A 22,376-nucleotide genomic window follows, 5' to 3' on the forward strand; every position below is an offset into this window, starting at 1 on the left:
TGTAATCATAGATTTTTTTTTATTGCCAATATGATGAACACCTCATTATAAAATCCTGTTCATATACAAAGGCCAGCAGAGCTGTGTGTTTCCATTACAGTGTAAGTAGATGCTACTCTAGTCCATGTCCAGAGAGAGGAGATTGAGATGTTGGTGTTTAACTGTCTGGGTCAGTCCTTTGTGACCAAGCTGCGAAATGAAAATGCTTTGTAACGTTCACCTCAACCCTCATATAACCTCAGTGGAGGTCTAACACTGAAAAAAAGAAAAGAAAAAAAAAAAAAGGTTTTTCAAAGTTACATCCATATTTTTTGTGACTATGCACCTTGGCTAAGAAGTAAAGACCAACTGTCTGGGACTGCACCCTGCAGAGGCTCAGCCAGAGAGAAAGGCCACTTGGGAGGATAAAAACGCACATAATGTGCTCATCTCTAACTCAACAGCAACATGACAACAGACAGAAATAAAATATATTAAACCTAAGTGTCCCAGTCAGTGCTCTGAAGATAAAGACATTCCTCAGCATGCTGTGAACTGCACGGCAAAAAAAAAAACAAAACAAAAACTAAAAAAACTAATCAAAAGTACCTAGATAGATAGCAATCTCCTTAACTGATTGAATGGCATGCAGCTGGATATTTCCTACAGTAAAAAATAATAATAATTTACAATTAAATCTCTTTAATTTAGTGATCTAAAGGAAAACATATGGAACATAAGACTGCTATTATTTTGGTCAATATATAAAACCTTTGAAACATATTAAATGTTTTCATTATCATTAGTAGATAGCAAAATAGCAAAAATATACAAACCAAGATGAAATACCCTTTTTTTTTTTTTTTTTAAATGTCCCATATACAGTATAAATATCTAACTAGGCATGATTTAAACTACTGTATAGCAGTATTAAACATAAATGGAAGTGTTCAAATATAATGGAAAACAAAAACAAACATACATTTTTCTGCCTATACTGTTTTCCCCTTTCTGAGTGGTTGCCATGAACGACAAACTGTCCTTTTCTTCCTACACAACAAATGACAGACATCAAAAAGAAGCCAGGCTTTGATTACATATATTCTATGTGCACATCATGAAATAATAATAAAATTTGGCTAGCCCCACTACTTCATCAGACCTCTGGTTAAAAACAATAATGATTTGGTCTGAATTGATCAGATTACACAATCAAATACACAAATAAGATCTGAAACACTAAGAAGAGAGGGGGAGGGGGGTTTGGCACTAAGTTTTCTTCGAAGGATTCGCAAAGCCCTGCATCCTGCCAGACAAACCCATAACAGGGGTAAGTGATGCTTCTGCCGTGCTTATACTGCTCCAGTTAAGTCTGCAACTTGTGAGTGTGTGTGAGTCGTTTGAGTGTGTCAGGTGTGTGTCAATGTGTGTCAGCCAAGGAGCGAGATGTAGTGACCATTCAGAAAGGGTACATGGCCGAGGGCCGGGGGCTTCTTATAAGGCCTCGAACTCGTCGATCCTCTGCTTGGTGTTGCCCTGCCTGATCTGTCGCAGGGTTTTGTATTTGTCTCGGCCGGCCCGGACGTTCTCACAGTGAAGAAGGTCGTTCTGGGTATTCTTGGATTCATCACGCGCCTGAGCCAGCTCTGAGGTCAAGGCCTGAGGGCAGAGGAGGAGGAGGAGGAGGAGGAGGAGAAGCATGAGATGAGAGAACAAACAACACCAACAACAACACTGCTGCTTCTACAATTCCAGCATAAAAGCAGCCTTCAGCAGCGCCGCCATGGCACTGTGACGTCCCTCCGCTGTGTCTCATGGGCTTAAATCACTTCTCCCTACGCTACCTACCCTAGTTTACTTTAAAGTGAGGAGTGAATTGAGATTTTGGACACTTGTAAATCATTATCATTGTGCGTGATCATTAACTGCTGTCATTTTTACATCTTTAAAATGTGAGATTGTTTGCAGAAAGTAGAGTACATGCCGTGGTCACTGCTTTTTTCACTCCATCGTAGGAATTTTTGAGGGTGGATAAATTTCACAGTCAGAATTTAGACACTTAAATAAAATGGTGGAAAGTAAATACGGTGCTTTATATAGTAAATAGGGAACGATTTCAGCCACAGCCCTGCTCAAGCTTTTGCTGCTGCTTTAGTTGTGACGCTCACCACTGTTTGACTTAGAAGCAGTAACTTAAGTGTATGTGCTCAATGAGATTTTGAATTAAAATCTGTTGAAAGCTTTTTTTTTTTTTTTTCCTCTCAGCCAACTGGCCTTTTTATTGTCGGAGAGTACGACCTCAAAGAGCTCAACAAATTCTGCACCATTTGTGGGAAGAAAGTAAAGTAAATATAGTACAACTTTTCATAGGGGCAGAGATTATTTACACCACTTATGAAAAGAATACAGGTATAAATTGCATAAATCCTAAGATTATGTCAAGGTAAGAATTAGCGGTCCACGGCAGGAAGTTCAGAAAACATCAAAGTTGAGGCAAGACAACCTGCCCTGTGATAATTAATGGTGAGAATGGATCAGAGCAGTTTTAAACTGTTCACAAACCACAGTCGTGTAGTGTGTTTGCTTATTCAGTTTGGTTTGTTTGAGCTGGTGTGAAAGCCGTCGATCAACCCCTGATGTGGACTAAAGAACTGGACCCAGACCGCCTCAGGTAGTTTCCAGTCTTAAATATCTCACAATGGTTCACAAGGTTCTCTGAAGGTCGTCGGACTGCACTGCGCTCACCTTCAGCTGTTTCTGGACGCGCTCGTTCTTCTCAGCCTCAGTCAGGCGGTCCTCCTCATTGCGGTGGTCATTGATGCCTTCGGTCTGCAGGTCGGCGCTGTGCGTGCTGGCGTTCTCCTCGCTGTCGCTGTTGTCGTCCAGGTGGTCGTACATGGGAGGAGGGGGAGGCGGTGGGGGCGCCGTCATCACCATGTGCAGCTCCTCTTTAGTCTTGACCAGATCGTCCTGGGCCTCCCGGGCCTGGTGAGAACAGCGGGATGAGTAACAGAGAGCCAGTCAGTTTAATCTTGTTTGTCTCTGAACTCTGGTACAAAATCTGAGTTGTGTTTGTTTTAAAGCCACAATCACAAGCGCTCACAACTCTTCAACAAAAACAAATGGACTCACAACTGCCTTATTTTTTTGGACAGTTTGAGAGCGGAGAAAGAATCTAAACTAACCTCATTCCTGTCCTGGTTATAATGTTCTGTGCTTATCTACTGTAAATTACATTTGTGATTTCCCCACCGGACAGAAAAGACTCTCAGTATACTGCACACTGCAGGTTACCCTCAGTTAAAGCTCTCACCCTGAGCTGCCATGTGTCGGCCTCCTCCTCCTTGCGTCTCTTGGCCTCCTCCAGCAGGGTGATCTTGGCTGTGTGCTCTGCCAGCTCTGCGGCCTGATACAAAACAACAGAAGACAATTATTAAAGAGCTCAGATTTAATACACACGAATCGATAGAGATGCAAAGAACGTTTGATTTTTTTCTTTCTTTGCAGACCGATCCCTTTTGGTCTGTGTTGCTAATGTCACATTTATGGTGGATTTGCAGTGTCAAATGCTTCGTTCAGCAGGTGAGTGACATCTGAATTGTGCAACAAACACTGAAGATATCATATTCTGCACTATTGTTTTCATCGACTTATATGTAAACACTGACAACTACTAGAAACTTGATCCTGATCTGATATGAGCTTTTATGACAGAGAATGACAAGCACCTGGAAAACTTGGCCAAGTAGAGTCAAAGTTAGTTAAATTGTTTATATTGCATTTTAGTTATTTTAATTTGAATTAATATTTGAATAGTGTCCAATGTGCAAGAGGGTAGGACTAAATGTCAAACAGCTTTTCCATTTTCATTTTGATATGGTCACAGAACGCCTGTACGAGTAAGTGAAAATGAAAATTGGATTATTGCATTTTCATTTTTACTCAAATGAGACATGCATATGTGGAACTATTCATTTTCAAGTTTACGTTATCATTTGATTATGGTCCCTCACAGGCTTCCGTACAACGTATCTGTTTCCACAAATGAATATGAGGAGCTGCAGTTTGGGCTCCTAGTGTTGCCATGATGGACACACAGATATTTCAATTATTGTAACCACTTGTTGACATACATATATATAAAAACTCAAAATAAGCACAATTTAAATCAAATGTTAAAATGCATGACACATTTGTGTTATTTTAATTTTTATATACATTTCTGTCATTCAAGATTGTGACTTAAAGTGATTTTTAAAATCTAAAAAGCTGAACTGAGCTAAACAATCACTGTAGTTTCCAATGGTGATTGAACCTATTCAAATTGTGGCACTTTAATCTGGTGGTTTAAATGATTTAAAATTTGATAGTACAGTGATTTTAGCTTTAAAAAGCTTTCTGGGTTTTATTCCCATCAGAAGAAAAGCACAATAATGTGAATATGAGACGAGAGGCTTCCAATGAAACGTAACCCGACTGTGAGCAGCCGCTGTGGGTGTTGTGGTTCAGCCCTCCTGACCACCACAACAATGTGAACAGCCTTTCTTTCACCAGACTGAACTAACCAGAGGCTCAGTATTAAACAGTGCACCTGCTGTAGTTGTTCAGTGTGTGTGTGTGAGAGAGAGAGAGAGTTGTAAAGACACTGAATGTGAAAGGTCTTCAGCTGGTCACTCAGTGAAAACACAAGGACATTGTTAATGAGTTACCGTTTGTGCTTTCAAACATGTTGGTGACACAACTCCCTCACGTCTTTTCCCATCACAGTCAGTGGAAGTTAATCCATTGCACAAGCTTCTTAGTAAGGTTTAAGAATAAAGGTTGTAGCAGCAAGTGTTCTGTCCGATAAGAATGGTGCGACAGTCAGTGTCTGAGTGTGTCATGGGAACCACAGCCTTTCAGTCAGGACTGTTAAAGTGAAAACACACACTCCTGTGGGTGGTCCACAGCCGAGCAGCTCGGGGTGAGGGGGCGGTTAGTCTGAAGTAACGGGGTGTGGTCCAGCTGGACGCTACAAAGTGGTTTTGTCTGGAGCTGCAGTAGCCAGGCACTGCTGAATACACCACCCTGCAATGTGCCTGGTACAGACCTGACAAATTAAGAGCTACATGTGACGGGAGAAACCTGGAGAGAAACACGGTTTTCATTTATCTTATCTTATCTTGACATTTAGTTGATGAATCTGCAAGATTTCTCTTCTCATGTCCACCTTTCTATTTCAGTTGTGCGACTGCTGGAGATTCTTTAGTGTTGTTTAAGTTTAAATTATTGAGGAAAGTCACGGCAAAAAAATTTGGAAGCCTGGTTTTAAGTCATTAAAATACTGACCAGCTGCTCCTGACTCTTCTTCTGGTCCTCAGCATGGCGGGCGAGCTCCTCTTTAGCCAGCAGGGCAGCCTGACGCTCTGCCTCCAGACGAGCCGCCTCGTCCTCGGCTCTCCTCCGCTCCTGGTCCAGCATCATGGCTCTCTGCAGCTGGTCCTGCAGATCTAAAATACACAAGACACATGAGACGGCTGCTGAGCTGCTGCGCACAGAAAAACCTGAAACTACTTCATTTGTTTGATTAGAAGGGATGCAACTTATGTTCATTTATGATTGATGTAATAATTATCTTGATTAATCAATTAATTATTTAGTCTATGAAATGTCAGAAAATAGTGAAAAATATACTGATTAATAAATGGCCACAGCAGCATTTATACCAATGAGTGTTGTGCTTCCAGTGAAAACAGAGATACTGTAGTGAATCAGCAGATGATAGTTTGATTAGATAAAGTTTCAGGAAAGTACAACACACCCTGGCCATGAAACTCTTTTCCCTGACTGTCATCTGTTATTTCTATCATTCAGGCTGTCAAACCATAATCAGCTGGTATTTAAAGCATTTTAAAGACAAACACTATAAATCATTTTTGCACTCTTTTATGAGCATAGTAGTAAAGCAAAAGCTATTAAAAGGCTTTAATAGCCTGAAAACTTCTCTGTGTAATTTTGTCAACAGTAAGTGACCTACTTCCTGAAGATGATCAGTTAAAAAAACACATCAGTGCATCTTTCTGCTTAAACGCCTGTATACAAGATTTCACCAGCAGGAACTGGTATAACTAGAAGTGAAGCGGGAAAGGCCTCAAACCCTTTTTCCTGTTTTAGACAAAAGAGAAACAGAATATGAAGAAAAATACTGATGACGAGGTTTCATTGCATTACAGCCAAAGTGAACCGACAGCTGTGATCATCCAGACTGTTTACAAAACAAGTAGCCTGCATCATTGCATATGTTCTAACTGTGCACACACACGAGCACACACGCACACACACACACACTTTTCCATTCTCAGGATGAAGTGATGGATGAGCCGCTGACAGTCCCTGAGGCCCCTGGGTGCAGCCCCCCCCTCCCCCACCTCACCTTTCTCTGCCTTCTTGGTCTTCTCCTCAAACTGGTAGAGCCTCATCATCAGATCCTGCTTCTCTCGCTCCATCTGCTCCTTCTCTTTCTCGATGGCCTCTCTCTTCTTCTTCTCATTCTCCAGCTGGGCCCTGCAGATAACACACAGCTGCCGGTGAGCCAACAAAGGGAGCTGACACAATTGATACATAGTGACCTGACAGACAACAGTCTGTGAGCCTGCTGCTCACATGTGCATGCACACACACGCACGCACACACACGCACGCACACACACGCACGCACACACACAGACACACACACACCTTGTACCACTGACTTTGCATCTATCACAGTCACATACAGTTTTACTAAACTTTTGGGAAAATGTCAATTATCTCACATGATTTGCAGGTGAGGCCGAGTGATTTCAAACTGCTTCACAAGCGTTTGGCAACACAGTTACCTGTGATTACCCTCCGTTTACAAGATCACGAGACCCCATAAAAGGTGGCATGACAACAGCTGATACAGCTGCAGCTGCAAGATATAAGTCCGGTCACCGGCAACAGGGAAACATTCTTACTCGAAAATGACTGCAACTATCGGTTCATCATTGATTAATCCGCCAATCATTTAAATGATTACTCAACTATTATTAAAAATGTTGTTGAATAATTTGGTGGATGTGGATTAATCCATCAATCGACTAACCATTTAGACCAAGGATGTGAGCTTGTTCAAAATGAAAATGCTACACGAAGAATACAATACATGATTCATTTAAATCCTTGCCTCTGATTTACTACAGATACAAATACACGGAGAGGCTTTCAATTTGTTGCTTATTTTTCATCTCTTTGCTTTGATATACTGTATGCACACTCTGCAATGGTGTGCGTCAAAGAATTGATATGAAAATACTTGCAAAGCATTAATGAAAAGTTTACAGCCAAACCTTTTTTCTTTTACATGCAGGCACTTTCAGTTGTTACCTTCTTGTCTTGTATTAAGTGCATTTTTTTTTACACATTATCACTATATTTATTACTTATTTTAGACTCAAAGTCTGTATTCCAGCTTTCTACATTGTCTGTCATTACTTTTGCTGCAGCAACAAGCTGATATCTCCCTGAGAGTTTCTTTTAAACCCTTTTGTCACTGTGTTTGGACACAGCCTGTTCCGCAGACACTGACCACTGAGAGCTACTGTGTGTGAACCCTAACTCTGTGTGCTGGGGCCTGGTGATCTAATGGCTCTCCCACTGGTATTTACTGTGTTGTCTGCTCGCCGTTACATCACCATGTTTGAACAGCTGTACGGGACAGACAGTAGGCGGACAGCTGTAGCTGAGACCAGGGTCAACAGCCATTCACTTTCAGTTCAGGCAGTTCAGGAAGTGCATTTCCCACACTTCAAAAAGGAATGCTGCATTATTACCCAATTAATGGTAGTTTCACTTGTTCACTTCACTAGTTTTCTGGCATTTTATTGACCAAATTATAATAATAATAAAAAGCTAAATTATATAAAATCACATTGCCGAGTCGTAGCCAAAAACCTCCACATGTTTAGGCTGAGAAAACAGCAAGTGGCTCAGATCATAATTTCAACGGTTTATATCCCTTGCATTCATAATTTTGTGATTGTAACTTTTTTTCTGAGCGAACTCTGCGTACCTCTCCATCTGTTTCTGCTGCTTCTCCTCTCGGGCCTGAGCCTTCATCTGCTGCACCTCGATCGTGTCGGGCTTGCGGCGGCGCATGTACAGCTCGTGGTTGCCCATGCACAGCTGCAGGATGCGCTTGTTTATACGCAGTCTCGGAGCATAAAACACAAAGTCCTGACATTTGGAGAAGAAACAAACAGAAGGAGTGAGAAAGAGGGCGAGGAGTGAACTAAATAAACCTCCTGCTCCATGTCCATTGTGCTTTGCTGATAAAGGACAAAGACTCCAGGAGTGACTCTGAGCAGGTGCAGGGAAACTTTTAATACAGTACAGATAACTGCTAGAAACACTTCTACTCAGACTGATCCACTTAAAGCAGCCTGAGGGGCCCAGATATACCGCTCACCTCTATGTGTGTGTTTGGAGTCCATCACTAATAGCACTACCTGGAAACTAGCCCTGGCTAATGTGTATGCTAGATCAGACTGAGGATATGTCTAATGGTTCTTCTCTCCACCACAGGGAAACATGATACTGCCGGTAGAAGGGAAGCAGAAAGCTTAAACATAGACTCACACACTGCAACTTAATAGGCTCTAAAGAGCAGAATTCAACCTAAAGAGGAACAGTGACTCCTCAACCGGAAAGACTGTCATTGAAAAGGAAACGCTTAAAAGAAAAGGGGTGACGTTTTCAGATTTCGAAATGTCAGAGAAAGACAAATCTGACGCTTCAGAGTTGTTACTCACCGGAGATTTTTTGTCAATGGGCTTGATGATGAACTTCTTATCGTTGAAGGAAATGTTTCTGATCTCACTCCAGGGGAAGCCAATCTTCGGGGTCAATCTGAGGAAGTGACCACATGAACACGAGCATTATCCTGTGATACTGAACTGTGTAATGAGGAAAAACAGATTCATTCTGAGGAATGCACACGTGTCAGTAAAAGCACATTTTTCCCCACTTGAGAATTATTGTAAGAGTTGGACAATATCTTGCTCTTTCCAAAAAGAAAAAACAATCAGTCAACAGACTTCAGCTTAAAACAAATTGCAGGTGCCAACATTTAAAAGAGTTCACACCCATTTCAGCATGTTTGCATTGGCTTCCTGTCTCGTTTGATATCGATTTTAAAATTTTATTACTAGTTTATAAAGCTTTAAATGGTTTAGCTCCACTCAGCCGACTGTCTCTCCCTCCACTGCCTCTAGATCATCAAATGACCAGGAGTTAAACTATTTCTAAGGATGTGTTTCTTCTTTGTCTTAAGAATCAACTTTTAATCGTGCTTTTAAATAATATCTGTTCTTGCTTTATATCTCTAGTTTTTATTTTTATTTAAAATGTTATCCTTATCATCCTACCCTGTTTTATTCTATTTAAATGTTATTCGCAGGCTTTTATTTTGAAGTTTTAAATGTTTTTAATACACTCGAAAAGCACTTCAAGCTACACTGTATACATGAAAGGTGCAATACAAATAAAGTTTATTATTATTATTACTTATTTTTAGAGCTGCAATGACAAGAAAAGTAAAAAAAAAATATCAGCAATTATTTTGATAATCGATTTATTGTTTCAGCAAAAATGCCAAATAGTCTCTGGTTTCAGCTTCTCAAACGAGAGGATTTTCTACTTTTCTTCGTCATATGTGGCGATAAATTGAATCTATTTTCAGAGAATTAACCTCTCAGTCGGACTGTGAACATGGATTTCTGTACGTCCACTGTTCAAGTATGAGGGATAAATCTGGGGTGTGGCTCACCGTTCTATTGTGCCAGGCGAACTGAACGGATGCCAGTCTCATTCAACACAATACAAAGTAGTACTGTAAACACTGACAAGCCGATAGTGTTGTAATCTAGAAAAGCAGCCATCCACCTCGAGGCGAAACTCTGCCGAGAAACTGTTGCTGCTTGACTGGAATTTCATTGAGTTCCTGACCCTGACACATTCTTGTGAAATTGAGAAAACAATGTGGAAGTTATCATAACTTGTGGTTTATTGAGCTGCCGTTAATCAGTGGATTCGTGTTAGCTCTTAACTTCCAGCCCAGGCTACAAAGTAGAGACCATGGCTGGTGTAAAGCGTAGCGGGATTTCATTCCTATGCGTCAGTCTTTCTGCGTTTAAGATCACTAATGTATGACAATAATGTATCGTGGGGAATATTAGCAACTGATAGCAATGCCTAGTAGAAACAATATGTGAAAATGCAGTAGTAAAACAGGTATTTTTCAAGTTCAGTTACTGTTGCATTCTGGCTAAATACCAGTCATAAACAGTGAATTGTGATTGAGTTACTTGGTAATATGTTTTGTTGAATTATGATTGAATTGAATTACTACTCAGCTAATTGTTTCTGCTGTAAAACACTGTGTCAAAAAACACGTGTGTTTGACAACGGTTGCTAAGAACAAAAATCTGGGCTCAAGAAAACCTCCAGAAACTTTGTCCTAGAAAATGAGCAGCGCTGTGGTTAGAGGAGCAGCAGAGCACAAGGAGTTAAACCAGCACCAGACTGCGCCTTGGCGAAGCCCTCGACTGCACTACTGCATTGTGGGCCGGCTGCCCTCATTGGAGAGACAGTGTTGTAGGTTAGCCTCACATTCTTAGGTGCCGCACAGCTTGAAAAACCAGTCGGCGTAGTCATGGTTACAGCAGAGGGCACAGTGGAGGAGAGGCATTTCTTTGCTGATCCCAGGGAGCACATAAAGAGACAGACTCACACAAAAACACAGCAACCCTGTATGTTCCTTTACAGTGTGTTTCCCACTCCTGTCGGAGGTTTCATACCAAAGTAAAGTTACAATCTGGACAAATGAGTCACCAGATGAACTTTCACACAAAAGCAGTTAAGAGTAATTAAATCATTTAGACTTGAAAAGAACCTCCTGTGCTCATATAAGACAAAGAATCTTACATTTAAGCTTCAATTAGAGGCCTCACGGGGCAGCTGATTTGCTAAACCTTGTCATTACCCTGCCACCAACTAGCTGTACTCACTTCTTCCACTAAGGCAGACAAAGTAGACCAAACTGCTTTCAACAGAAGCTGGCATGAAAGCTGACACAGTGGAGCCACTTTAATACGGGAGGAGCGACAACCTGGCAGCGTACAACACAACTCAGCCAGAGGACAGCTGGAGGGATTTCCAGCACAGGGTCAGTGACTGAAAGGCAAGTCACCTGGGATGAAGTGTTCCTTTAACACAGTGTACTTCACTCCAGTAACCCCACAGCCCGGGCCACCAGCCACAGGAGAGCTCAAAACTCATTTCACAAAATAGAGGGTGATTACCTCCCAAACTGTCTTGTCCTATAAACAAAGTGGCAATCATAAGCCAGACTGGGCTGGACGCTGGTAACACCCTGCCAGGTCTCAAAAAGTAGGTTTCCCTTTGACCATAATACTAAAAAAAAAAAAAACCTAATCACCTAAACAAAGAAATACAAAACAATATTTATTTTTTGCCATACTGTGATTAACTTTCTTTTTGAGGTTGGAATCAGCAATAAGTCAAAAATTAAAAAAGAGAAAATTAAGGTCTGCAAAAGTACATTACAGATTTTATGTAAACCGTCTGTAATACAAATATTATGCGCTTCAGGTGGTGTTCTTTAATCATTAAGCAGTGAGTAGTAACTGCGCCAACTGAAGTAGTGGTTTGAACAAAATAAACCCTTTATATCCTACAAGAGGCCGTGACACACTCACTTCAAGCAGGGGCAAAAAATCATAAACCATATTATGTGACAAATTTGTGTCCAAAATCCTAAAAACCGCAAGATAAAAACAGACGATTTCAGTGTAAGACATAAGTGATTAAAGCAAACTGCTGAGTTTGAATGTTACCACTCCTCTGTATCCATCTGGCCTTCATTCTTATTCCTGTCATACCGTCTGCTGAGAAACAGGAACAGTGATTAAGTGCAGACATGGACCTGGCCCAGCTGGTTTAGCTCTGTGTCACAGGGCTGCAGCTAGCAACAAGCACAAAACAAGAGCCAGAACAGACACCAACAACAGGGCTGTCTGCTTCAAGGGTCTGTCTCAATACAATGCTTACTTGTCGTCCTTCTCATAAATGTTGAGTCCCAGGGCATCCACTCCCAGCCACAGCTCTGTTCCCTTCTTATTCTTGATGTCAAAGTAGTTGACGCCGTACATTTCCAGGTCCTGGGCGATCTTCAGGTACTCCAGCATGGCGTCCTCCCTGCAGGGATGAACAGAGATCAGGAAATGGGACGATCAATAGATTATCTTGAAAGCAATACAAAGTTGTGGTTTACATATGTTTTTTTTGTAGTGCATTAATACAACCAGTGACATTATATAAAAACAAACACTCACTTCAACATGCCACGGTGCTCCTCGTGCCACACCTGAATCCTCTCCTCCCACTGCTCTCTGGATAACTTGTGCTGCTCCAGGACTCTACAGACAAAGAGGCAAAGATCAGCAAGACCACCTTACAAACCACTAACAGACAAGACAATCGGGATACCTTTGATGTGTTAAGTAACAGTATTGACTATTTTCATAGAAGCTCATTATGCAAAGCATCTTTATGTTGGCAAAGTGATCGTTTCCCTGAGGTGTAGTGTTTTCCTTGTCTGCACTGGTTTGGAATTTTGGTTTCTTCTCATGCACCACAGTCGGAGGAAAAGCACAATAGGGGGGCGTGCTACTGGCAAATCAGCAGTGCACTGGAATTCAATGTCAAAATTTATCTAGCCTGGTTTAGATACATCTACATGCACATGACAATAATCCCATGAAGGCAGAGAAAGGTTTCTATTCTAAGATTATTAGCATCTGGCATCCAACAGCTAGCATAAAGGATGTCCTCACTGATGCAGCCATTTGAAGGGGACAGGCAGTCTAAAAAAAAATAAAACCTCACACAAACATCTGTCCTCTTCAGTACATTATATGAATTGTTTAGGCTTCTTTGTTCAAGTTTGCACAGATCAGAACAGCAGCGCTGCAGACGGTGACAACCCCTAGACAGACACAGTTCACATGGGAAAGTGCCATGACCTCCAGATTTTTGACACATTCAGAAATGTGAACTCCCTGCTTGTTCCTGACAAGGCAGAATAGTTTCCAGTCAGGACTAGCTGATCCAGACTCTCCTCTCCAAACTCACTGAATGACAGCTGAATGGAGCCAATACCAGTCCCTGACACACCCAGCTATGATGAAGAAATGCTTCCAAATCGTACCTTATTTATTAAACCGGATTTCAACCATGACAATACCAAAACAACGCCTACAAATACTTGATTTAACTACTTGATGAAAACTTGATTCAACTTTGTATTCGTTGCTCTGATCAATGATGTAATAAAGCTGTGGAGCAACCAGCGAGCTACTCCGTTATCTTTGTTCTCTCTCTCCCGTTCTCTTTTAAAATTGAACATGTGTACGTATCAGTGCCTTGAAAAGAAATTATCTGAAAAGATTGCACATAAAACAAATGATTATTTTCTGGATATCATAATCGGTACATAAACGTAAATAAACCTCATAATTTGTTTCTGGAGGGTGAAGATGGTGATTTTCTATGCGACAAATTTACATTCATTCAAAAAACACCTTATGTCACAAAATGATTTGTGCCAGTGCCAAACCCAGTGGTTTCAGTCTAATACATATATTACTAAATAACACTTTGTTTTTTGATCTAGATGTTAACACAACAGCATGTGATTCATTTTCCTGCACCTGTGTGGCAGCAAACGTTCAGACAGCAGGTATCCGGGCCGGTGGACCTCTTTGTTGTAGTCCCCGAACTTGGCCTGGACAGAGTAGGAGGCGAGCAGCACGGCGGTCTCTGGTGGACAGTAGACCTCATCGCTCAGGATGCCCTCCTTCACCTGCAGGAAGAAGAGCTTCTGGGTGATGTCCTGGATCAGCTCCTCTGCCACATCCTCTGGGAAGAACTTGGCCCGAAACTTAAACTGGAGTGGGTTCTCTTTCTTCACGTCCTGGGACGACACCTGGGGATGGATTAAAAACATAATTAAGTCACATACGATATTACAAAGTTATGTCAGCATTAAAGGAATACATAGACATCAAATATAGACTGATTTCTTGCAGAGAGTTAGATGAGAAGATCGACACCTCTCTGATGCTTATATGGTGAGAATATAGCTGCAGTTAGCTTAGCTTAACATAAAGTCAGGGGAAAACAGCTAGCCTAGCATTATACATGTTACATCTCGTTTTTTTTTAATCAGCAAAAAAGTCGCAGTATCAGGTGGTTATGTGGCGGACTATTTCTTGGCCAGGAGCAATGATCTTAAACCCTCAGATGTTTGGCAACTGTTACCACTGGACAGAGCCAAGCTAGCTGTTTCCTCCTGTTTCCAGTCTTTATGCTAAGCTAAGATAGCCAGCTACTACTGTCAAACTATTCTATTAATGTCAAACTCAAGGTCTGGATCACACAGAGAGTCATCATGCTGTAAAATATAATTACTGGAGTAGATCAGTATAAATAATGTCCTCTATATAAACCTGTATACTGTATTATTGGCTACTAAAGAATCACCATCCGCAGCATAAATACTGTCTGTCAACACTTTACGAGTAGGAAACAATAAGTTCTGTAGTTTCACGGGCGCCCTTCCCTTTCCAAAAGGGGATCTACAATTCTCGCTCAATGGAAATACACTTTAATAACTCCCAGCTACAGTATGTGTTTACACAATGTGCCTCTTCCTCTAATTTCAAAGCAGGAACCAAGCGGTCTTGATAGAGAGAATGGGGCTGTGCACGACCGGGAATATTCCAGTTTGAGCTTTGCATTGTGCTGATGAGCTGCAGCGCAGTGTCAGCACACAGTGTACAGTTTACTGCTGCTGACTGAGGCAAGCGTAACCTTTTCTCTCGCACTGTGACCCTCGTTTATTATTAGAAAATGCAAAGGGGCAAATTTGGAAGTTTCTCTAGATAGACTGACGTGGTTTCCTACATTTGTTTCACTCAGGAAGGCATTCTGCAGAAAATGTCTCTTCAGCCCCATTAGATGGAAACAGTCTCAATCTATTCACTAGATTATTTACAGTCTGTGGTTAATGCTGCAGTATTACACATTAGAGACAGTAGAGTCAGGTGTATACTTTGAAAAGTGCTGCAGTGATTCTGCCTTGCAGTCCTGTAACATTGTCTTTTCATTGTCTGTTTCTTTTCTTTTTTTTGTCAAAACCTTCACCTACATTACCCACAATGCAACTCTACCACTAACAGTTTGGCTGGAGATTCAGGTGTTATGCTGAGCCGCAGAGGTCTGGTAACTTTACTTTTTTCTATTTTTCTTTTTCCTTTTTTTCTTTTTCATACTTGTAGTCTTCAGCCCAAACTGACACAGACTCCCGTGACATCGCATGAACACAACAGGCTTTACTTCTACAAAACCTGTTCCCCTTTAAGAAATCATTAGTACAGAGCCAACTGGTCTAAAAAGCTGAGCATATAGAAACTGTGCTACCAAAACAACCTTAAACATCTGGAATTCTTCCTATTTCCTATTTGACTTTATTCTTCTTTGCTTTTCATGTCACAGTTTGAACTAGTTAGATTATGACTAACTCCGGACTAACAGTTAGTGAAGTCCAGCTAACCTGTGTTTACTCAGGGAAAACACAGAAGAGCAGAAGCAGTTATAGTTCACAAAGAGGTCACGCTCTTGTCAAATGATCCACCTCCAGCTGATTACATAAAGAGCTCTAACCCCTCAACAGCACAGACAGAAACCAGAGCAGGGATTCAAAATCAGCTGCCATGTCCGAAGTGGAACCTCAATACAGCATGTGAATATGTACATACTGTAATATGGTGGCTACTGATTGACTTAAAGGCAAACACTGGAGGTCTGATTGTATCGTCCCTTTAGAAGAATGCATTCTTTCTCCATTACTCCATAGTACTCCATAGAGAGCTAGTAGGTATGCAGGCGGAGGGTATAAAGATATGTAACGAGAGTGGAATTTCACTTTATAAAAAAGGGAAAAATGACATCAATAACTTTGAAAACAAATGATGTTAAGTAACTAGCCTCAAAGTATAAATAACATCATGAGGTATCATTTTTTTAACAGTAGGTTCATGACTGATTCATGACGGGGTATTACAACATACTGGAAAAAGCCTAATGGCCCACCCGCCTTAACAATTTGAGCATTGAAAAGACTGGAGGATTAATATGAGACAAAGTCAAACAACATACTTATTGTTTCAGCTTGATCTTACCTTTTTGTCCAGTTTCAGCCAAGTGTAATAACCTTTGCCGTCCATATACTGCAGTCCGAAGTACCAGACCTCACGTAAGCCAATGGTTTTCACCACCTGAAGAAAAAACAAAAGAGTTCATCATCATCAATTAATCTGCAGTTTAGTTTTTGGATTGAATCCATTCACAGTTTGGTCTACGAAATAGTGAAAATGTTAATCACAACTTCCCGGAGCGCAAGGTGATGTCTTCATATGTCTTGTTCTCTCTGTGATTCAGGTTTGAGAAGCTGGAAATTGAAGCATTTTTTCTACAATTTTTGTTTGATATATGACTGAAACAATGAAATTATTATCAAAGTAGTTGCTAAAGGGGCGTCCTGGTGGCTCACCTGGTAGAGTGTGTACGAACCCGACTCAGGCTCTTTGCTGCATGTCGTCCCCTCCCTCTCTCTCTCTCTCTCTCTCACTGTGACTATCACAATAAAGGCAAAAAATCCCCCGCAAAAAAGTTGCTAAAACACTTTAGTCATTTAGTCTCAGTCTTCCACATCACCTGGACACAAATGTGAGGAATAAATGTCTTTCAACATAAAAATGATTTCCCATTAGTTTCTTTTTACATTGGGGGCAAGAACCTTGTACTGGGAAAAGAGTTTGAATTTGAAAGCGGATCTGGTTGAAGTGGAAGTGATATAGCAAATCAATTTAAGAGAGATGCAGGATTTTCACTACTTTTGACCAGATTTGACCAGAAATCTGTTCATTATTTCTTAAATTAATTGGTTAATTGTTTCCCAGTAACACAATGCTAAATTTACTTTTACATTCAAAGTAAAACACGTCATTTCTCTGTCTGTTGCAAACAGGTCTTGAACAAAGTGGTCCTATTGTTTGTCCAGTGAGGGGGAGTGATACTGGATGCTGAATGACCAGCATCCTGTCCCTGACTCCAGGAACACACTGAGACTGGAGGCGAGGGCGAGGGGTGGGTGTCTGCTCCAGCTTACAAGGCCAGCTACTTTCTGGCAAAACTCCTCATTATTATTAACGTCTAAAAGGCAGATTATGAGCGCAGTTTTAATTTCAACCGCACTGGAAACATCTAACCTTAGAAGAATGTCTTCACATCAGCAACCCTAAGACTTTTTCGACCAATATTTTTGAGTGTGTAGCTGAGGCAGAGAGTGAAAACCCAGTTATAGATCTGGAATAATCACTTGTGCTGCAGGAGGAGCTGCCATTTTCCACTGGCTTCTGAGAGAAACCTCAACGACCAGAGGCTCTTTATGGCCTTCAGAGACGCAGAGCAATTTTCCAACAGCATCGTGCAGGAATTCATCTTTTTTTTGTGTGTGCATGTGTGTGTGTGTGTGTGTGTGCCATTAAGTTAGACAATCTCTGTACCGGGCCCTTTCTGAATGCATCCCTGCCACATTCCCCACCCAGTCACCAGGTGAGGTGCTAAGTTTCCTCGATAAACTGTGAGTCAACACTCTGGCACTCCGACCAAGCCCCATTCCCAATGATAAGCTCCAGCCAAGGTTGAAATTAAAATCAAACTCGCCCCCCTCTTCCCCTCTCTCTCTCTCTCTCTCTCTGTCTTAGTGGCCGACACAAAATACAGGGCAGGCTGACCTGTGGGAGTAAAGATGAATGGCTTTTCTGATGGATTGCATTTAGAGCAACAACAACAAGCACTAGAATGGGGCTTGAAATGAGAGAGCACTCGAGGCTGCATCTCACCTGTAATGAAACTCATAAGGCCTCTGAAAACAATCAGCCTTTTCATGGGCGCTTTTTGCTTTAGGGGTCCGCAGAGTGGGAGGCAGATACACAGTGTGGGTTACCACACAGACACCTAAACGAAGTACGAATAAGCTGCTGCTGCAGAGAGGCTTGCTACCACACTGGCATGGTGAGAGAGGTAACCAATTTCCTGCGCGAGCATTCCAGCCTTCAATAACATTACACTTCACTTGACAAATAAATAAACTACCTTCAATAATGGGCTGTACACGTTATGAAGCCCCGCTGACGAAGGATACTGAAAATAATACAGTTCATTAGAGGAGGATTAAATCTGAATCTGGGGACACAGGTTCAGTAAACTGACATCGCAGCAGGCTGGTTTGGCAGGCTGCCTCGACTTTAATGGGTTGCTAGTTTGCTCCAATGTACGTCAAGAGCTATTAACACCTCAGATATTCCTTCTAGGTAAGATTACTGAGAGCAGAACACTCCCTTGCAAAACTCAGGGTTTCTGCAGGGGTCACCAAGTTGAATTTAAGACCAATTCAAACCTTTTTAAGACTTTTCAAACCATGCAGAACTGTGGGCTGTTGTTTGCAAAATCTCTTAGTGACTGTGTCCGACCTTGGAAGAAAATAATCCCATATATGTCAAATCTGGAGGCCAAACTCCTTGAGAGCAGCTTTTTATGAGCTGTTATAAGCAGAAGCACAAGTCTAACTATATCCTGGCAATGATTAAAAAAACTGTAAACTAAGTGAAACATTTGCAGTCGGGTTGAAGAGGCTAAATCTTTACAGATTCCGTGTCACTGGTTGAAGGGGCAAAAGTCAGTTCGCGTGACTTCAGTCTGCACAATCGTGCCTCACACTCATCTGTCAAGAGAGTGAAAGTTTCCTGTCTCGGTTTAGGGGAGCTCGGGCCCTGTGGTGAGCGAGAGGAATGCCACTGGGCTGAAACAGCATTACTCACTGCATCCTCTGGGCTGAGTAACGTGGAGTCCTCCAGCGGCTGAGGAGGGGAAGGGAGGGGTTCACCCAGTCGGGCCCCAAATAGGGATCTACCGGTACAAAGATGAAGGAGTGTGTCAGAGGGGGGGGGGGGGGTATTGGTTTATTGCTGGTCCCAAAGGAAACTGGTCTATAGCTGTCAGACCACACATTCATTGTGACTGCAGTGAACACTAAAAGGAGTTTTACAAAAACAGTACAGCTAACAAGAACAGCCATCGTGCAGCTTGTTCCCTCGCTTGACTTTGCAGCTCATTTTTTTTTGTGTGGTTTTGACATGTGGGTTGGGTATCTAAGTGAACTAGTTTCATATTTTGCTCCTGGCACCTGTCGGCCACATAACTTGGACTTGGATTCAGTTCAAGACTTTTTTAAACTGTTGCCATGGTTTCTTTTTAATCCTTCTCCAGCTTTTAACCAATCCAAACCATTTTAAAAGCTTTAAAGCCACATTAACACAGAAGATTGGCTAACAGAGTCCGGACGAGGCAAACGCACCGATGACAGATATAAGTAGCCAGTACGTCTAATGCAAACCCCGGTGGCTGTGATTTTTCGAATTGCAGCTCAAGGCAAAAAGAAACGAGCAGACGAAGCTTCATATGGAAGTGAAACTGTACGAGGGTGTGTTGGGGAGTGGCAGGCGTTTCTCTTTGAGAGCGGCATGACAGGAACTAAAGCTATGATCAGCGCTGGCTGACCACAGGGGCCACACCAGGCCTCACACTCGCCGTGAGAGTGAGCTCAGTGCAGTTATTCAGCATTTCCATAGAACCTGTCGAACACACTGTGACTGTGTGTCTTTGACAGACACGGTCGTGGACTCTCGAGCCAAATTTCAGCCAAATGAGTCCGTGGCCCTCTGCTCGGATTTCAGACGAGGTGTGAAGCTGAATTGCATCTTTGCACTAAAATAGAGCTCAGAGCTTTCTGACACCATCACAGTGAATGAGTGATTATCTGTGGCACACCTCACTGAGAGCCATTCTACAACGTAAACTGGAGAATTCATCAGCACCCATAAATAGAGACTGATGTCAAAGGTGAGCAGCTCTTCCTTCCTTTAACAAAACCACATATTAAAACACTGTAAAAACAGTAGCCATGCTGCCACTCTGCAGAACTGCTGACCTGTCAAAATTGCCCAAAAGACATCCAGCAGTGACAAAATATACCAATAAATGAATATGACTCTTGGGTTTTAATATTCTACTTTTTAATTATACTTGACATGATTCCTTTCAAATCTGCTTTGACTAAAATATTCTCTACATAGCCACACACATGAAGGGTGAATCCCCTGATGTGCAGCCACACAGTCGGCTAAACTTGCTACTGAAAAACGAGTTATACAGGAAGTGGCTAAAACAATGCCTTTCCTCCCCCAGTTCTGTCATTCAGCCTCATAAGAGCTCACGCTAATGACATGTCATTGACATTTTGATTTTAGGTACTGAGTTTCACTGCAGCTCTGTACAACAAGAGGAACAGTGCAAATCAAAAGAAAATTCCTCATCTGGCAATATTGCAAGTGACCCGCGGTGGGGAAAGCAGGGGTTAATAATAAATGTATGTTTAATAATAAACATACTCCTAGTTATTACATCAACGCATCTGCTGTAATAGGCAAACATTAATATCTAACTTTACAGCCGCACACATCTAAGGTCAAATCATAGCAATGTTAATTTACAAAAAACGTGTTCTAAAATTATTTTACTATAAATTATTAGATATTATAAGAAAATGTGAGTGAGATTTTCTACCATGGTGTCAGGCAACATAAGAACAAAGGGATCGATATCTCCTGATCGTAAATTAGCCGAAGTCCATGGTAAAAAGGTTCCTATACTGGAGAGCAACAACCACAAAAGGAACATTTTCAGGTTTCCTTTATTGTCGCCACGCCTTCCGCTTTCTCACAGACTTCGTTCAGGACTTTAAAAATCACTAATGCTATTAGTAATTAGTTTAATAAATGTCCCAAGTAGGTCTGGACCGTACTCTTTGTTAAAAAACAGAAACCATTAACCTCTCTGACTCTCACCGGGAAGACAGAGACTGATAAGGACTCTTGAGGCCAAGAGCTCCTGTAATCTCGTCCGCAGGAGATAACTTTTCAGACCTGGATGTAATGAATGGAAAGAGCTTTGGAGGGGACAATAATGAGGGCAGTCACTTTCTCCTAACACAGATCTTTCTCAGTGACGTCAGTCCAGTTAACTGCCTCGATGACGACGGCTGCAGCAGTCTGTGAGTGTTTTGTAGCGATGACAGCGGAAATATAAAGCAACGGTGAAGTATAGCTGGATTTAAACACAGATTTGACACTTAATTTCTTGCACAGAAGAAAGTCTGAAATTAAATTGAAAGAAAAAAAAAAGCATTTGAAGGAATAGCTCGACATTTCTGGGAAACATGGTCACTTTAATCATGTGACTGGAACCAGCTGCTGCTTAGCTGAGCTTAGCTTCGCTTGAGATAAAGACAGAAAACAAGGGGAAACTGCTGAACTTGTTCTAACTGAAAGGACCAATATCCACCTACCTGCACCTCTAAACTCTCCAAATAACACATTATATCTTGTTTGATTAATCGGAATAATTTCCCATTACCATAACCCCCATAAAATCACAAGTTGTTGTTTTTACACACCACTGATTTGTATTGATCGTCTCTATAAAAGTGACTTTATTCATAATGATTCCACACTTCTTTTATCTTTTGCTTTTTTCTAAAGTTATTTTTGGTCAGTTTTTGCCTTTATTCATATCGGGACAGTGAGAGAGTGACAGGAAAGTTGGAGAGAGAGATGGGTGATAAGTGGTACCCGCTCTACCAGCTGAGCCACCGGGGCGCCCCACGATTCCACACTGTTAATCTTCCCACATTGTTTCATTTCTAAAATCTTTTTTCTTTTTTTAAGTGGTAGTGATAACATATGGAGGTCAGCACAGAAACCGATGTCCACTGTACCTGGTCAAACAGCTGCTTTCCGGTGGTGCTGGGCTGGATGGCGAACTCCAGCTCAGCGTCCATGGTGGTGACGCGAACATTGACCTGTGGAAAAACATGAAAAAGCAGGAGTTGAAAACCTGACCCAAAGCAACAGGGAGGCCCTCATAGGTAAGAACCGATACGTGGTACTGCAGAGCACTGCTTTGCTTTGCGTGTGTTTGTGTATATGTGTGTGTGTGTGTGTGTGTGTGTGTGTGTGTGTGTGTGTGTGTTTGGTAGAGGGTGTATTTGCAGAGTAAACACACAGGGCTCTGTGTTTATCTCTGCTTTCTCAGAGACAGACGGGCTGATTGAAGGGAACTCAAGATCTTTGGTGT

At 41.7% G+C, this 22,376-nt stretch overlaps 1 protein-coding gene across 2 annotated transcripts in view; it reads right to left on the bottom strand.

Annotated features, from left to right (window-relative positions):
- ezrb (ezrin b) overlaps window positions 1–22,376 on the bottom strand; it is a 30,449-nt gene continuing 8,073 nt past the window's right edge. For both annotated transcript variants that reach the window (XM_023415088.2, XM_023415087.2), the window contains 12 exons: window positions 22,018–22,101; window positions 16,301–16,396; window positions 13,769–14,043; window positions 12,392–12,475; window positions 12,108–12,254; window positions 8,789–8,885; window positions 8,050–8,213; window positions 6,392–6,522; window positions 5,308–5,468; window positions 3,293–3,385; window positions 2,725–2,964; window positions 1–1,638 (listed from right to left, as the gene is read on the bottom strand). In XM_023415088.2, the coding sequence (XP_023270856.1) occupies window positions 1,474–1,638; window positions 2,725–2,964; window positions 3,293–3,385; window positions 5,308–5,468; window positions 6,392–6,522; window positions 8,050–8,213; window positions 8,789–8,885; window positions 12,108–12,254; window positions 12,392–12,475; window positions 13,769–14,043; window positions 16,301–16,396; window positions 22,018–22,101 (1,737 nt within the window). In that variant the 3' untranslated portion in view covers window positions 1–1,473. The remainder of the gene's footprint in view (window positions 1,639–2,724; window positions 2,965–3,292; window positions 3,386–5,307; window positions 5,469–6,391; window positions 6,523–8,049; window positions 8,214–8,788; window positions 8,886–12,107; window positions 12,255–12,391; window positions 12,476–13,768; window positions 14,044–16,300; window positions 16,397–22,017; window positions 22,102–22,376) is intronic.

This window comes from Seriola lalandi, unplaced genomic scaffold (genome assembly GCF_002814215.2).
Source record: "Seriola lalandi dorsalis isolate HSWRI2012SDOR001 ecotype SW California unplaced genomic scaffold, Sedor1 jcf7180002054544, whole genome shotgun sequence".
NCBI classification, from domain to species: Eukaryota; Metazoa; Chordata; class Actinopteri; order Carangiformes; family Carangidae; genus Seriola; species Seriola lalandi.